The sequence below is a fragment of the Armigeres subalbatus genome, unplaced genomic scaffold (genome assembly GCF_024139115.2).
Source record: "Armigeres subalbatus isolate Guangzhou_Male unplaced genomic scaffold, GZ_Asu_2 Contig555, whole genome shotgun sequence".
Lineage (NCBI taxonomy): Eukaryota > Metazoa > Arthropoda > Insecta > Diptera > Culicidae > Armigeres > Armigeres subalbatus.
In genome coordinates, this window is record NW_026943320.1 from 143387 (window position 1) to 162470 (window position 19084).

Consider the following 19084-nt stretch of genomic DNA (forward strand, 5'->3'; position numbering starts at 1 on the left):
AATGATTTTAACATAATTGTGCATAATAATTATATTTGGCGAATAAAAATGTATTTCAAACTTAATATTCATTTATTAAAAAAAATCTGCACAAAATCTTTAAGACGTTATTTATCAGTAATTTATTGCCAAAAATGGGTATTTATTTACCCATTTTGCGCGAAAATTGTTCGCAACCAATGGGTAAAATAATACCCATCTTTTGACGGAAACGTGATTTACCCATTAATGGGTAAACCGGTTTTACCCATTAAATGAGTAGTGGCGGTTTGGCGAAAATGGGTACCATAGTACCCATTAATGGGTTTTAGCCAGTAACCGTGTAGGTGAAACAGTCAAGTAAACAGTTGAAACTCGATGGTCAACTGTGATGAAAAGAAGAACAAGTGTCAAAACAAGAGAAAAGAAGCAGCGTCTTTGCAGGTCTCGTCTCAGGTTTACACTATTGAACCAATAGTACATTTTTATCCGGGTTGACCCGTGGAGGGTCCGGTGCCATATTGACTGCCATCGTGGTACTCTTCCAACTTTGTCCTTAAATTCGATCATCCTTTCAAGAACGCCCAATATGAAATCATCAACTGTGGCATACACGAGACCGAAAGCGACTGACGTTTCATCACCGAACCAAAACAAAAAGTTCCACTGCTTTCTTTGGTGCTGTTTGCGAGTCGAAATCCACTAAAATGTCCGGCGGAAAGTCCCCAACGGAGCTGCTTTCGGGAACCTTCTCCAAATCATGGCTACACGACAAGTGGGCTCCCGCGATGGGAGGGATCTTGGGCTTCATGGGGGCCTGTTACGTGAACTGGGGCAGTGCACGACCTCTGCTGAGCGGTAAGTAAACTCTTATGAGAATGGAGTGTGATGTAACCACCCCGCCGGGAACGGTTCAGATTCTAATCGAATCTACTCGCGACTGTTGCAGGTATTCAGAAGCATGTCGTGGCCACAATCGGTCTTGGTGCGTTGGCGTTAACCGTGGATAAGTGGAGGAATCAGTATCTGGCCGAAAAGGATGCTACTCTGCGTCACTACATCGAACTGCACCCGGAGGATTTTCCAACTCCCGGTGAGTATCAGTCGAAATCAGTTTTGATGTGCTTCACGATGTGTGTATATGAGAACACAGACTGAGGCTTTTGTATTATTAAATTACAAATTGTTCGGAAATAATTTCCTAAAAAACATAAAAAATCAGAAAAATATCTGTCGCTTAAAAATATGCTCACGGACCTTTCAATTGAAACCAAATCAAAACCTTAAGGTTTTTATATTTTGAATACGGTTTAATGAGAGGCCATCATTGAGACGATTAGTATGACCGGTTAGTCATTGTCTCATGAACAGAGCAGAGCATTCTCAAACGATGGAATTCTTTCCTAGCCAAAATTTAGCAAATGAAGAAGAAATAAAAAAATGTAAGGATATTAGGGCCGTCTAATTTTTTATGGGTTGCTTTTTTCCCACTCTATTTGAAGTCATGACACTCTGGGCAAAATGTTTGCCAAATCGGGCAACGTTTCGGCGGTTTTAAGCTTATAGCTTATGTGAAAAAAAAATGCATGCAGAAACATCGAAACACGTCATTTGAAGCAAGTTGACACCATTTACGCCAACTTCTGATACCGTTCTACTAGAAATAAAAACGGAATGTTACAATGAAATCTGCGAGAAGTTTAAGTTTATCCAGCAAAGTTATTAGCATTTCTCTGATGTGTAGTCTGAGTAAATTACGTTTCTTTCATACTAAAAAAGTTTATTACCACCGCTGCCAGCAAAGTCCCATCGCTGATGGCCTACTGGTGTACCCGGTGGTCAACCCGGCGAAATGTTCGGTAATTACTTTCCTTACAAAAGAAGGAGTCGGCTTAGTTATTCTCTTCTCGGCACAATCATCGACCGAGTGCATTGCATGAAAGATTTGGGAGTTTTTAAGGATTCACAATTTACATTTACCCAGCACGTATTCCTTTGTCGTCGATAAACCGGCCAGAAGGCTTGGCTTTGTGTTCAGGGCAGGGTTTGCATAAATAGCTCTCATTAGATAACGAAGAACGATAAAGAAGGGGAAAAACGGTTTCAATTTATTACAAGTCGTCAAAAGAAGTTTATCAAACTTGTATACTTACTCTATACTTGATGGGCTACTACAACAGCTCTTCGATGAACCTACGCCGAACTGGACTCGATCCTGGGCCAATCGCCTCCAGTCGCCTTGAACGTTAAGCGCCCTTCGGTCAATCTCAACTGCAAAAAGCCATCGTGTATGCGGCCTTCCACTAAGACTACAGTTTCTTCCGGGTTGTCAACTAACTGGCCATTGCTGACTACGAATCGGCTGAACCCGAATAACGGACTCGATAATTTAAGACGATAATTTAATAATCGAGAAGGACGTCCAACCGAACCCATTGCAGCGAAGTGCAGATTAGGCTGGAATATTTATGGCTACGGCACCCATGCAGTTTCCACCGTTTAAGTAAATTTTCATCTCTCGGCAGCCCAAGATGTGGATCACGAGTTAAATGAGCAGCTTAAAGAGTTTCTGTCCTTGGACCAAGTAGGAACCAAAACGTTTTTCAAAATTCTCGAATCGGATGCAGACAAAACAGCCAAGCAGGTGCTTCCACACGTAGATAGGGTGACCATATGAAATATTCCCAAAGGAGGACAATTCACCCGAATCGTAGCGAAAAAGGAGGACATTTGATCAAAAAGGAGGACATAAAAAACATCGATCGGTTTTTGTTTTTAATATGATTTGTTAGACTTATGCACATTAAAGTTTATTGGAAGTAGTTTTTGTAAGTCGAGGCAAATACGGCATCTTCTGCTACTTCATTAATATTAAATCTCCTGATGTAACATTTCCAACCCTCATTATTCAAGTGTTTTCCAATTATAAACTGCAACCACCATCTTTATAATAGGAAAATGGTAGCTCCAACTAAAAAGCTCATCGCATTCTGAACATTTAGCAATAGATAACATGTCAACATTAGGTTATAATAGAAACAAACACAAGATGTCTAGTAGACCAGTGAAGATTTTTTTTCAAGGCCATTGAGAATCACAGAAGAGATCCAAAACTGTTTTGATTAACGAGCCTGATGGAAGAACAAAGAGACGCAATACTCCTACCTTTAACAACCTTGTGCTCGTTTGGAACAACTGATTTGACAGCAAATGCGCTGTTCCAATTTTGACACTTCATCTCTTTGTTATGAGTGCAGCCTCTTTAGTTTTGATTAGTTCAGATTTCCATTCCCTTCTACACGGAAGAAATAAACTACCCAATACTGAGTTTAATTCACCCAACCTCGTACATCCGTACGGGAAGCCAAAATTGAGTAAGTAGGGTCGAAGTAGTTTGCCTTTACTCCCATGTTAAAAAAGTACCCAACGGAAAATTTATTGACCCAAATTTAAGTTTATTTCACTCAATTTCGACCTCAGGTAATAAAACTTAAAATTGGCTTCCCGTATTGAGCTGGCGTCGTTGGATTGTTTGGCTCTTTTGTTTAGACAACAAAAGAAAGAGTGGATGAAAGAGAAGAGAAAAAATAACTCAAAAGTAAGTTTAAAAATACTCAATTTTGGGTACTTTTTTTCTTCCGTGTAGGCATAACTTAGCGACTTGCGTCACATATTCAAGATACGTACCGTGCGATGCGTTCAAAGAACAATTCAATGGGTGAGAAGCAGGAAGCAGGGACAGAAAAAGTCATTTTAACTACACTCAAATAACTGACATCCAACACAAAATCAAGTTGCTAGTCCTTCCCGAATTTGAATGTGCGAATGAATAGGACGACATGTGCACGAACAGCAGCAATCGTCGACTCACGGTGTCAGCACAGACAAACAGACGTAACAGTTTGAACAATTTTCAGAAAAATCCATCGCCCAACTCCTCTACCACCATCTTGCGAGCATGTTGCACAAAACAATGTTTCGTATGACATTGTCACCAGAAGGCGCTGGAGTGAAATGTCAAACTCGAAGGATTACGACGCTAGCGCCTCTAGTTGTGAAACGCCCAATCGATCAAATTCAAATTGATCGTTTAAGTCATGGTCGATGGAAATTTCTGTAGTGTTACGTCTGTTTGTCTGTGGTGTCAGCGTTGTTATGTGCGGTGTCAAAATGAATCTTCAGCTTGGCACATTGATATTCAATTTGAAATCTCAAAATATTAATATCATTTCATACTGCAGTGCATGGATTCAACATTTTGAAGTCAAATTCCAAAAATATATGCATCTGTTTAGTATATAAAGTAAGATAATCATCATTTATCGGTGCAAATCAATCGCAATTCAAAATATTCATTTCAGCCCCGGTAGATATTTATTTTTTTATATATTATTATTTTTTTACGATCGGCTATTGAGGATCGGGCGGTAAAAAAGGTATGGAAATTTGACAGCATGCTGCGAGATGTTCGTGCTTGCATTGCCGAGCGTCTGATCAAAACAAACACGAATCAATGACGAAGCTGCCTACTGAGCGTCGATGCAACTGATAGTAAAACGAAGATTTCCGTCCTTGGTGAGAAGAATTTGAATTTTTTCCCAATCCATTTTTCACAATTCCAATTATTTTTTATATCTTCGACACCTGTATTACTGTAACTCACTGATTTATTTAGGATATTTACATTGAATTTATTCGAAAACTTATGAAGAAAATATATCTGATTAGAAACCAAAAAAGCATAAACGTGTGCAACGTTTTTTTTGCTCTGGTGGTTCTCTGTTGTAGTATTGTTTATTAATTTAATAATATTGAACTAGAATTTATTCAGAAAAGGTTATTCATTCACGCAACTGTTTTCTTCAAAATATCTGAAAAGGAGGACATTTTAGTGGAAAAGGAGGACATCTGATTTTAAAAGAAAAAGGAGGACATGTCCTCCTTTAGGATACCATATGGTCACCCTACACGTAGAGTATCCAATAGGTTCGAAACTGGACTATTGTGGAAATCTGACGACTTCCAATTTCCCGATAGCTATCCAATGGCGGTTGAAAGGCTCGAATCATTGGTGAAGAAGCTAGCGAAGGATCCATCCTTGAATGACCGCGTCTATCTAAAATTGAAGGAGTACGTTGAAAAAGGATACTTTACTTTACTTACTTTACTCAAATGCTACAGACAGCCAGCCAGTCGCAACGGTTTTTGTGGAAAAGAATTATAAAGATAGACCCTCGGTGTATATCATTGATGTTGCCACCTTTGGGGCAACATGCTCTCCCAGCTCGGCTCAATTTGTGAAAAATGTCAACGCAACAGAGTATGAGGCTTTATATCCTAAAGCTTCTTCAGCTATCATCAAGTACCACTACGTGGATGACTACTTGGACAGCTTTGAAACGGTTGAAGAAACTATTTGTTTATTTGTTTACAACATCAACTCTTCATGTTTTCAAAAAGTTTCAAAAATTCAATCGGTCAGCCGAGAATGACAATTCTTATGCTAAAATAAGCCTCCTGAAAAATTTTCAGCTAATTCGGATAAAATTTCGAGGTGGCTCAAGTCGATTTAGTGTTTTGGGGTATTTTTAAGTGCATACAAAAACTGTTTCCCCTAAAAGTCTTTGTTCTACAAAATTCTTGAGTTTATTAAAATACATTGCTAATTGATTATATTATTATTCATCTTTTTCCCTTGGACATTTGAGTAACATAATTGCCAATGTGCGATTTACCGTTAAATTGTTAAAAATCAGAAGCTAAACATTTGTCATAAATTTACACGCTAGGATTTTTTCAAACAAGTTATTGGAACAAAGGAGCTACCTCGAAATTGTATCCGAATTAGCTCAAAAATTGTCAGGAGGCTTGTTTTAGCATTAGAATTGTGATTCTGGGCTGACCGGTTGAATTTTTAATACTTTTTGAAAACATGAAGAGGTCTAAATCAACAGGGCTCTGTGTTGCCCCAATGATGATCTTAAAATATAAAGTACATTTCTCGGGTACTTATTCAAAAGGACGTATGTGATTTTGTAAACAAAGATTCAAACGTCAATTAGTCCAATCTGATGGGACTCCCACGCAAACCAACATCACCAACTGGTAGCCGAAGACTTTCCCTACCTGTCTGTGATGATGGTTTGCGTGGGAGTACTATCAGATTGGTAAAATCGATGTTTGAATCTTTGTTTACAAAATCACATACATCCTTTTGAATAAGTACCCGAGATTTAGAAATCACAATCAATTAAAAAAAAAGTCACAGTAGCAAAATTGCTATTTAGGTGTGTTAAAAAAAGTCAATAACCTCCGCCGTATCACATTACGCGATAAAGTCAAACAATGTTGCAACTCTGTTGAAAACGCGTTGCAAGCCACCGATTTCTCCATGTAGTCCGTAATTCGTCCTTTGCGGTGGTGGTCTAGGCATTCCGCTATTGCGGAGTGTCCTTGGTCGAACATTCAAATCTATCTGCTCCAGAATACCTTCGCAGTCGATTCGTCCCTGTAGTACATATATTCGGCACCATTGTTGTACGCTGGGCTCCAAACTGCAGAGCAATACTCTAGGGTAGAACGCACATGAGAACAGTAGATGGCTTTCAAGCAATAAATGTCGGAAAAATTCTTGGTAATTCTAAACATTAGTCCCAATGTCCTAGAAGCTTTATCTGCAGCGAACGAGATGTGCTGCTTAAATGTTAGCTCTGAGTCCAGGACTACACTATGGTCCTTGATGTGATTCGTGTGTTCGAGTGTCGTGTCAAGTAGGTTGTCGTCGAAAATTATCGGTTGTTTCTTTCGAGTGAACGTTATGACGGAGCACTTGGCTGGGTTTACGACCATACGGTTTAGAGAACACCAGCTGGCAAAATGAGTGACCTGGCGTTGTAAATTAAGACAGTCAGTAGTTGAACTAATTTGGAGAAACATTTTCAAATCGTCAGCGTACGACAGTCGAGGGCTTTCGATGACTAGATGGACGTCATTGAAGTAGAGCAGGAATATTAGTGGCCCTAGATGGCTTCCTTGCGGTATTCCAGATGTTGCTTGGAAACTATTCGATTCGCAGTCATCTAAAGTCACCATCAGTTGTCGGCCAGTCATATATATACAGGTAGTTCAGTAAGTACATTCATCCACAGGAGGCTTCAATTTACGTAATTTCTTGTCCAACTCTGAGGCAGTTCTATCAGCATTTGACAATACATCTACCGAGAACACAAAACAGCTGAGTTTGTTACGGGCAGAGAAGGTGGAATCCGTGCTGGGGATGAATTACTTTTTACACTTGACAATTCGTGAAGATCTGGCTGAAGTTATTGTAGTAGCAACACATATTCCTACCAAATGAGAAATGGTGAAACTTACCTACCTGGTTGGCTTCAGCGTCGATACACCTATGCCTGGCGTATTGTAGAGCTCCATAATCGTCGGTTTAAAAAAATTGATGATAACATTCGACATTGCGTTAATATTATTATAGAATTAGAACACAAAGTGAGCAATTTTATATCAGTTTGCAAGTTCAACACTCATATAGATTAAAATAAATAAATTTTAATCAACAAGAATTAAAAGATTCAATGCATTGACTTTATAATTTATCTTTTCAATCCGTAAGAAAATCTTCATATACCGTTGAACGGAAAATTATTTCTATTCATATAGAAGATAGGGATCTGTAGTGTATAGATATGTGTGTGTGCAGTGTCTGTTTGAAAAATTGTATGGATACGACAGGATCGTACATATATTATGTATGATATAAAAATATATTTTTCTGGATTTTTCAACTGCCCTTTCCCAATGTTAGATTTCGTTCGATAACTTTTTTGCAAATAGCTTTTCATTCATAGGAACGTAAAATGACAGACCGCTCCTCCCTCTTTAAGCTGCCACGTAATAAGTGTACGGCCTCAAATATGTTTTCATGCGGTTTATAGAATACGGACTCTATTTATTATTTTCAGTTATCAAAATATGATATTCGCTAGAGTACTCTGCAATTCTATATCAAAATATGTTATAGTTATGATATCAAAAACTCAATTTGTTATCATTTTGATAGCGGACTCTGCTCGGGTACTGAATGAGCCCGGGATTTCCAAATCTGCTTCTGAGTTTCTGAGAAGAATCGATCTTAAGCATTTACAACTACTAACAGCAACCAACCGAATCTTGCGAGAATATTTCACTTTTCATATCAGATCTTTCTTAGTGCACTATTACAGTGACCTGCATAATAAAAAGCCCACTAGCCGTTTTTCATACAAAATGGTCAACTTTGAAGATCTAGATCTCGATTGCGTGTGAACCAATTTTGCTAAAAATTTGACCAGAGCTCAGATATAACTTGAATTTTACCACACCTGAATTTCGACCATATTGATTCATAGGATGAAAAATTATCGCGGTAATACCAAAACGATTTTTTTTGGCAAAAAATTGATTTTATAATATCGTGAAAACTGCAACTCTTAGTGTACAAGTATATTCCACAAACTTTTTTATATTGCCAAAATACGCGTTTTGCTGAATAAGTCATCAGTTTACAATCTATAGAATTAAATTAATGGTATTACTGCAATAATGTTTTACCCTATGAATCAATATGGTCGAAACTCAGATGTGGTAAAATTCAAGTTATATCTGAGCTCTGGTCAAATTTTCAGCAAAATTGGTTCACACGCAATCGAGATCTAGATCTCCAAAGTTGACCATTTTGTATGAAAAACGGCTAGTGGGCTTTTTATTATGCCGGTCACTGTATATACAACAAAAGTGGTTCCTGTAAATTATATTTGTCACACATCCATAGGGCACTGCATGGACTGCTTTGTCTCTCTCTCACTGCAAAGAAATTAGAAAACAACAAGGCCAGTAAACCAAGATTCTTTTATGTACAGGTTATCCGACTTCGTCAGTAGATGGGAATAACCAGCGCGGGGGGGAAACATACATTTTCAGTGGGAAACGTAAACAAACGAGCATAAATTCCTAGCTTAGCTAAGCTTAGACTGACTGTACATATCAATGGTTGCTACTCCGTGATTGACCAGAACTGGTGCAAATTGCACTACGATCCAAGTGAATAGTGGTTGGGATTTACCAACTACTCTCGAAGTGCACGTTTCAGCAGCTCGCAAATGTTGATCAATAACGGCGTCGGCCAAGTCCTTACAGTCAGTTGGGAAAAGGAGGGAATGTAAGTGTGTGGTATTGTTGCTACTAGAAACCGAGAATACCTCTGCATCTCCACAATTACCACGGGAAGGAAGTAGTGTTAGTTTGGTGGGGTAATCTGTAGCATAGATCGGGATTCACCATGGTAAGTGATGTGACCTATGCAACTTCTACACATCAGTATTAGCATTTCCTTAATTTGTTCAATTGTTCATTCTTCGCGAGAATAAACAATCAATCGCTCAAAGTGAGCGATTGTTCATTTGAATTACGGATTAGGCTCCCGCGTCATCATTTCTTTAACGTAAGAAAAGTAAAAAAAGAAACAGGAGTAAAATTGAAAATAATTGATATTAATCGGAAAGCTAATGCCTTTCAGCAACCCTTATTTTATCTCTATTTGAGGTTAAACAAGAATGTAAATTTACGTTCATTTTACATGTAGTTTATTTTGCATTACTTCGCGCGCGGGTGTGTTTCGCTTGCCGTGACCAGTATACCGTTATCAGGATCTCACTGGTATTAATCCTGATGTGCCGGTTGGCACTCGTGTTAGGCTTGTGCGCTTTGAGCGGCACTCGGTCGCTTCCCAGTCTACATAAAATCGAACATGGTGCTATACAAGATGCTAAATTGGAGACAATATACATACATGTTGTGTGGAAAAGTACCTCTATCGCCTGCACTTCATCATCCTACACGACACCATATACGTTCATGTGCTGACTGGGTTTGATAGGGCCTGCTTATAGACACATGTAGCTTTTTGTAGAGGTTTAACAGAGCCCACTGTCAAACCCCACCACATCCTAGGCAAGTTCCCTAACTCGCAGAGGCCATGGGGAGGGGTTGTCAAGCCCTTGGACATAGTCCCTGCTGCCCCTTGAATTGGCATTGAGAATGATAGAAATAATTGGCCAAAATCGATTTTAAGTCTTAGCGATCATATGAAAAAATTACTTTTAGAGGTAAAGGGGGCAAAACACCCATTGCTAGTGACAGTCCAAGGCCGATTATATACAATTTACAATACGAATGGTCGTATTTTCTACTAAATTAGCATCAGAAAACATGGAAATAGTTAGCCGCAATTCATTTTTAATTGTAGCTTTCACAGAATAATACGATTTCAGGGGAAATTGGGGCAAAACGGTCACTCTCAGTCATGGTATAAGGTCGGAATAGATACCCTTCGTATTTTCTACTGACTAAGCATCAGAAAACATAGAAACAGCTAGCCTAAATCGCTCTTAAATTGTAGTTGTCATAGGAAAATTACGATTTTCGTAGGTAAATGGGGCAAAATAGCCATTTCCAGTCACTCCTCAAGGCCAGAATTCATACCATTCGTATTTACTACTGACTAAGCATCAGAAAACAAAGAAATAGACAGCCGCAATTGATTTTAAATCGGAGCTGTCATTGAAAAAATACGATTTCGGGGGTAAATGGGGCAAAACGGCCACTTCCAGTCATTATTTAAGGTCGGAATAGATACCACTCGTATTTTCTAACAGGGTGTCTACTACCTGGAAAATCCTGGAAAACCTGGAATTATCAGGGAATTTCTCCCCACCTGGAAAATACCTGGAATTATCAGGGAAATCCTGACATAATCAGGGAAACTTTAATGCCCGGTGACCATGAGTGAAATTCTTTCAAAAGATGAAAAATCCTTAAAAGTATTTGAATAAAATAAACCAATCAAATCTATTGAAAATGAACGTTAATGGATCGTTGTTCCGCAAAAAAAAATTTCCATCTTCTAAAGAATTCCTGGAGAATTTCCGATGCTATTCTTGGTGAAATCTAGGAATTTATTCGGGAAATCAATTAGGGATTGCTTTGTAAATTCTGTTGAGCATTCCCTCGGAAATTCTTTAGGAATATATTAAAAAATACTAAATTAGTTAGGATTTTTCACAGCAACTCCAGGAGGAACTTTCGAAGGTATTTCGGGATCAGTTTTCCAAGGAATTATTCAAAGAAATCACTAAAAGTGTGTCCATAAGAATGATTAGCAATTTTCTAAATTATTTCTGGAGGAATTTCCAAGATAAAAGCAGAACAGAATTCCCGGAGGAATTTCAAAACGAATTTCCGGACGATTTTTCGTATGGTTTCTTTAAGAAATTTAAGAAATGTAGAGTGATTTGTGAAGGATTTTTGCTAAAGGAATTCTTGAAAGAATAGTCGAATGATTCCCGAATGGATTTTTGAAATGAGTTTCTAAAGGTATTCTCGAAGTATTTCCAAAGAATTCTTAAAAGTAAAATATCCGGAAAAACTCCTCCAGGTGTTTTATAAAGTTTTCCTCAAGATACTTCTGAATGAGTTCCTAAAAAATCCCAATGAATTTTAAAAAAATATTCGAAGTATTTTCCGAAGGTTTTTACAGTAAAGCAGTAATCTCGGCAGTAATAGAACGCTAGTGGCCCTGAAACCATTGAAATTATTCTGCCAAAATATGCTTCAATAAGCTTAATAGCCTATTCATATTACTGTAGGGATTGAGACGGGTATGATAAAGTAAATATAAAATGAACAAGAGGGCATATACATTGAACATGAGTGCCAGATGTGTGAGTGACAGATGAGCGGAGTTAGCCTTTGTGATGTATTTCCCAGGAAGAAGTAATGCTTCCGAGCTGCTGCGGATCGGGCAGCAGCTGGAGACGGCTGATTCGGATGAAGCCGTCTCCTCCAAACACGACAATTACGATTAGATTATTTGTCGTAATAAATATCGTTTTAAGGCTCAAGAAACAATTGGACAATGGGAAGAGGGGTCCGATCGAACCACCTTCGGGAGTGTGTCGTTTTTCTTTTTTCGTCTGCAGCAAAATTATAACTGTGGTACAGGTATAAGGACGTTATGCATAAATGATATTAAGCATAAAATGCCCAAAAAACAGCCTACGACATACAGAAGGTATTATGCCTAACGTCATGGACCCAGAAATCTCATATTTTTGCATCAACACATTTTCTGAAGGAGTTTTCGTAAGAATTCCTTAAATTAAAGTCCAGAGCACAGGTAGATTGAGGTTAGGGAAACGCCACTGATAAGAAGTTCTAAAGGATTTCATGAAGAAATTCCCAAACATATTTCCGGAACATTTCCTTAAGAAGTTTTCTTAAGCTTTAAAAAAAAAAACAGCTGAAAAAAAATTCAAAGAGATTTCCGATAGAATTGTTAACCAAGTTTCCAAAGAAATTCCTAAAAAATAATTCAAAAGAAATCTGCAAAGTATTTTATAAAGGTTTTTCCGAGAGATTTTCATTATCGAACAAACACCTAAAGGAATTTGAAAAAAAAAATCGTGAAGGAATCGCCAAATGCATCTCTAAAGGAATTTCCGAAACGATTCCTTGAGATGATTTTTAAAGTTTTAGCAAAGAAATTTTCAAATTAAATCCTGGAGCAATTCTTAAGATCCGGAGGATTTTCCGATGGAAAATTTTTCAAAGGAATACCTAGAGGAATTTCCTATGTGATTCCTCAAGGAATTTTGATTGAATGGCCGAAGCAATTTCTGGGTGAACTTGCGAAAGAATTCCTGAAGGAATTTCTTAAGTAACCAAAATAATCTTTAAAATAATATTTTTTGCAATATTTACTTTTTTGAATTGATCATTTTGCTGCTAAAATCTATATATGACACGTTCGTTTTTGCCTGGAAATTAATGTAAAACACCTGGAAAAACGAGCAATGGGTAATGTTTTCAACATAACCGCGAGTAGACGTAGGACTTGTATAAACGTAACATATTTACATTTAACTTCTAACTTTTGGATCTATAGAGTTTGATTATATGTATTGATATTGGAAACGACAACTTCCATGCTGTGTAGAATTATTAGCAATTTGTTTAATCAAAACTTCTGGAAATAAAAATATTAATTAAATACATAATTAGAATTGCTTTGTCAGACGTTGCAAGCAAATCACTCGTGCGAGCGAATGATTTCTGAGAGCACTCGCAATTGCAGTCACACGTAGCAATTTTTTACTTTAAGCAAATGACAGATTTACTCTCATGCAAATATAAACAAAAACGAAAAACTTATTTTTCGGCCACAAAATCTAATTTCATTACTATTTTTGGAGTGCAACACTGCCACCTGAAAACGTATTCACTTTTGAGCGCGAAAAACTTGCTAGTGCTGCACTAGCAAGCGCAATTTCGTTTCTGCGAGTTGAAATTTTTTAACGCTTAGCAGTCACACATTGCAAGCGAGCGTTTGCTAACGAGTTATCATTTGTTTGCATGCAATCACTTTCAGTGTGGTCAGACAGGAAATTTTTTGACAGTTGTCACTTTCTGCGAGCAAAATGCTCGTTGCGAGTGATTTGCTTGCAACGTCTGACGGCACCTTAACTATCAAGCCCTTATTTACTCAAGCAAATGTAGGGCATCTTTAGATTTCTTATTGATGATAGTATTTGAAGTTTAAAAATTGTATTTATAAAACTTCCAGACTTATATTTTAGGGGAACTGTCCCGTTTTCCAAACAAAGAAATACAGCACCAATTTCGTTGCTTCTTTTTGCTAACATGCGTGCTTAGTGCTGAAAAAAAATCACAACAATAAGAAACAAGTCAAGGAGCAGTAACCCTACTAAAATAGAGGAGGTACTGCTAATACGTCAACGAAAAATTATATAATGTTTTGATCCCAAACTCCGAGTCTACGTCAAGTTTAATAATACAATGTCTCAGAAAATGAAAAACAAAAAATTAGATAAAGTTCATTTAAATATTTTTCTGGAAATTATTTTTTACGGAAATGTTTTTTTTTAAACATTTACATGTAAGACAGCGAAATTTTCTAATCTAAAATGGATATTAACACTATTGCTGATTGTGCATCTTTAATTGCTAATGCCTTTTGCAAATAAATGAAAGTAATTATTTTATTCGAATTTTTATTTTCATCAGCACATTTTTTTTTCTAGGGAATCAGAACTGTTATAGTATAACCATGTTTCAATGTACGTGTGGTTCAGTATCAAGCACAACTTAACATATGGTCAGTCATATGACATGACTCATACCCATCCCGGGATCATATGGATTATGAAACCCATCATCTGGATGAGCAGACCAAATCTCTCTAATTTTATTCTTCCTCATCCACCACCGCTGCCCTCGCTGCCACAGCTATCATCGGCCTGTAGCCGTGAACCCCGAGCGATGCGATGGGCGATTGCATCCATCGCAACCGACACCACTGCATCCGAGCATCATCAAGCACAGAATGACAAAAAAATGCGCCCACTTCTTTTAGGCATATTCGCAAACCCACCCACCGGCAGTTCTACCGCTGCTGTCGCTGTGTAGGTAAACATAGTGAACGAACGAAACGAAAAATGCAGGAGCAAAAAGCACGTCAGTACGCGCTGCTGTCACAAATTGTAATGACTCGCACACGGCAGGCACTGCTTCTTTTATACACAAAGAAAATCTTCCGGTAGACCTGAACATACCGTGACATACCGCATTCTGATGTCCGTGTTAGGGAATGCACGGGCAGTGATGTCATTTCACTGGGGTTTTACACTAGAGTGTAAGAGATTCTATCGAAATGAGGATAAGAGAATCAAAACGCATCGCGTAAAATGAACCTTCTGCTGTGAGTGATCTGGAATGCGTGCGTAAGAGAGCGCTTGCGTAGAGAAATCAAGGCAGCGTACACCCACTCACCACTCTAGAGAATTGAATTTTAGGTGCACTCAAGTTCTCTCACTTCAGTGAGATCCTCAGCGTGCCTCACTCCAGTGTACCACTGCAGTGATATCACCACAGAGTTGCGTTCGAACGAATTTGCTGTTCAGTTATTCGTTCCTTGCTCGATGTTGTGATGAAGGACACGCATGAGTCGCATGCAGACAGTCCGGATTCCGGAATCAAGGTATGAAAGTATCAACAGCAGCAATCGACTGTAACATGAAACGATACTATTTTAAATTACACGTAGCGATTGTGTAGCGTTGTTAAATAGATTTTTTGAAACTTTTCGGTTGCCATTCTTCGTTTTAATCTATCTTTCGGATTGCTAAAGTATAGCGATAAAAGAAATGCTATTGTAAACAAGTACCACATTTATTGCGGGATTTTAATAATTCAAATTTGTGAATCTGAAGGATGAGCAGAGTTGACAGTCATAGCGTTTTAAACAAGGATGTTTTTGATCATTTGGTAACTTGGGCTCGATCACTTTGTAGTTTATCAATAACTCATTCCAGAGGCTAAATTTCAAAATGCAATGAATGATGTACTTCTTGTCATGGTTTTTCTACAACACTGCCGAATTGTTCGTTGTTTAAATTTCACTAATACCGGAGTCAAAGCGCGAGTTGTAGTAACCTAAACCAAATTATTGAAACTTTGTTATCATTTATTATAAGTTACTGAAACTAGCGCATTAACTTCGTTATCAGGATAAAATACACAATAGTGGAGAAACGAAGCACGTTCAACTACTATTTCTTTGCATACACTGAGTCTACTTTATTCCACTTATCTTAAGTGTGCATTCAAAAGCTCATCAATTATGTTTCAGACACGGTACACCCACGGCTGTCGGAACTATTATTGAATTCAAACAACGAACTGTTAGTTTGTTGCTTTAGCCAAGCAAGCCGTTGGCATATCCACGAGTCCCTCCAAGACACGTGGATTCGCAAAGTTAGTTTCAATTTGTCCATTTCTGAAACATGTGCTGTGCATATGCGTAACCAAGTTATTTAAGTAAGTTTAGTTTTAGTTTAAGATTTCTATGAAAAAAATAACGAAAATTATCCTCAAATTTTACATGAATGAATATAATGCAAATCAAATGAAAAGAGATAAGATATATTAAATTAAAATAGTGATGAATCAAAAACATAACTAATCAAATAGAAATACATTTTAAAACCAATTAAAAAAAAACATTGAACCATTTAACCATTTAGCCAGAAGTAAATAAATTCCACTACGAAAGTCTGCAAAAGCTGAAAAATATTTTCAAAATCATAAATTCGATTACTTTTTGTTCTTCATGTTCTATCTCAAGAAACTTTTTTTTTTATAAAGTCATATCACCTTTCTCGTTATTATCCAGACAGCTACTTAATTTGACCAGAGTCGGTAAAACTTCACTGAGCTTTCTGAATACGGATCAGATCACCCAGTAATTTCAACAGCAATATTTTACATTTTACATTACATTAGTTTTCAGCATATTCAAAAATATCAAATAAATGTGAACATAACTGAGTTAGAATGAGGATTTGTTTTTGGGAAAAATATTTTACTGACTGGACAGTACTTAATTTGACCAGAGTCTGGACAGTCAATGTTCCTTTGTTTAAAATAAAAGTATGGATAAATAAAGACTTTAGTAGGTTTTTATTTATTACTGTCAGACTGAGATTGAATAAAAAGAAAATCTCTGACTCTTTATCAGCATCACTAACGATATGTAGCATAATATGCCAGATGCTTAATACGATAATTTGGGAAGCTATAGGGGAAGTGGGGGTAACACGCCCATAGGGGTTAAAACGCGCCACCCCTGAATAAGGTTAAATATCCCCATTGTGATTATTTTAAATAGTCTATACGATGAATCAATGAAAATATTGCCATTGGATACATATATTTCATGATTTTTCTCTAGTTACACATGAAAAACTCGAAAAAATGATTTTTGCGTGTTTTGATGCAATTCTAGCTCGGTGAAATTTAGTCTTTCTATCGCTGTTATTCATTGGTAAATTGAAAATTGAGCCATGAGCCATGCTGCTTACTCGTGTTCTTTTATGTTCCACACGAAATCGTCGTCAAAATTGGTCTTAAAACGATTTGATGGGCCTTCAAACTTCTGAGGTCGGTGTGGGGCAGTACGCCCATGCTCATTTCTGTATGACCGAAACATCTGAAACATTCGGTTAATTGCCTTAATGTAGGCAATTAAAATGAAAATCAGTACGATAAACACATGCGCGTTTTAACCCATCCACTGGCGCATCTCACCCCGCATGGTTTAAAAATCAATATTTTTCGGGTGCTTTTTAAAAATCAAATTTCTGTGCAATAAAATGTACAATTAGATATCTGTCATCGGTAGTCAGTCGCAGATATGCTGTTCTTTAGTATGCGCTGATGAAAACTGGCTGAAATGGTGGTTTTCATTGATAAAAATGGCATTTTCCTTAACGTGGGCGTCCTACCCCCAGTTCCACTACTTCATGATAAATTCTTTTTAAAAAGTTGCAGACAGAGAGCAAGCACCGGTTCTCATGATGCATTTCAATTTGTTTTACACAGCTGTGCGATCTGTGGCTGAGTGGCGCTGTATAAATTTCTACCGACTTTTTGTGCTGTTCAGCAATCTATGAATTTAATGTTTTCTTTAGTAGAGATAAGTAAACTTCAAAATAATCATCCAAAATACTAGAATTTCAGTAAAAAAATAAATTTTGCAGTTGAAACTCGGCAAACAAAATACCGAACATTCAAATGCTGGTTAAGTATGAAGGCAATAATCCCTCTTGATTATTTCATCAATTTCGTTATAGTTTTATAATTAAGCGATCCTAAACGAATTCTATTATTCCAATTAAAAACTGAACGAAAAAAGCTCGTCGAGTTTATGGAATTTAAAGCTTTCCTGGAGTGTTGTTCAAGAAAGGTGGTATATAATATGAATACTAAAATTAAAAATATGAAGAATTAAAAATTGGCAAATAATGAGTGATATACAGCAACCATGATTTGCTCAATCTAGGTAGAACTCTTTTTCCATACAATTTTGAAAAACATATGCATTTTGCATTTCATATAATCCCCTCCCTCCCATAGATCACATCACTCACCAAAGTGAATCCAGATAAAATATCCTCCTCCCAAGACAATCGTGGAGGTGTTCTCGGTCTCTAGTAGCAACGAGAGTCGAACTAACAATCCTTCCTTTCCGATATAACCGTAATGAAGTGGCCAGCGCCGTTATTGATTTAAAATACGTGAGCTTCTGAAACGTGTACATTGAGAATGGATAGCAAATCCCATGCTCCATTCACATGGTTCTTTGTGCAATTTCACACGTTCTAGTCAATCACGGAGTAGTAACTACGAATTGTACGGTCATAATGCTCATGCTTAATTTTTAAAAACATATGCATTTTGTCCATGTCCAATGTTGTCCATGTTGGTGTGTCGCAAATCCTAAAAGTTTAAGAACCTTTGATCTGTTCTATTTTAATGTCTTCTCAAATGTTTGCCTAATTTGATTGTATTTTGACTATGTATCTACTATTTGCAATTTATGTGAAGACTTTAAAGCAGCACTTTAAAAAAAATATAAAATCCATCATTGAATATAGACAATTCCATAAAAAGTGTTCCTTCCATCGTTCTCAATCCCATCGCATCGTCTTGTGAATCACAAAGCATTTACCTATGCGCTGAACCAGTGATGGCCAAAGAGTGGCCCTCAGGCCGCATGCGGCCGTCGAAACCTTCTTCTGCGGCCCGCGAAGTATTTGAAAATATACACAATATGTGGCCCGTTGATAAAAATGAGATGACATGAAAAGTCAGGGAATGTATCATGTTCACAACATTAAGATGTTTAAGCACCCTAAAGCAAGAATTATGTTATCATCATGATTAACTATATTCATCACTTCGTAGATATTACGTAAGCCAACAGCAAACAACTTCGGGCTATGAAAATAGCTAATTCGTCCTTTTTTGTTCGCAGATTCAAATGTTGAACTTTAGATCAAAATAATGAAAACATTACCATTACATCGCCCTGAAGTAAGAATGCATTCAATATAAGTTAGGCCTTAGCAACATTCAATTGAAAAGTAGCTTGATTTCTATCCTAAGAAATTATTGACTATTAACGTACTTTACGCAA

At 37.3% G+C, this 19084-nt stretch overlaps 1 protein-coding gene across 1 annotated transcript in view; it reads left to right on the forward strand.

Moving 5' to 3' along the window:
• The first annotated feature begins 603 nt into the window (after positions 1 to 603).
• The window catches only part of LOC134204377 (NADH dehydrogenase [ubiquinone] 1 subunit C2), a 30625-nt gene continuing 12144 nt past the window's right edge, over positions 604 to 19084 (forward strand). The window contains exons 1-2 of the mRNA XM_062679196.1: positions 604 to 837; positions 929 to 1072. Coding sequence (XP_062535180.1) covers positions 687 to 837; positions 929 to 1072 — 295 coding nt within the window. The 5' untranslated portion in view covers positions 604 to 686. The remainder of the gene's footprint in view (positions 838 to 928; positions 1073 to 19084) is intronic.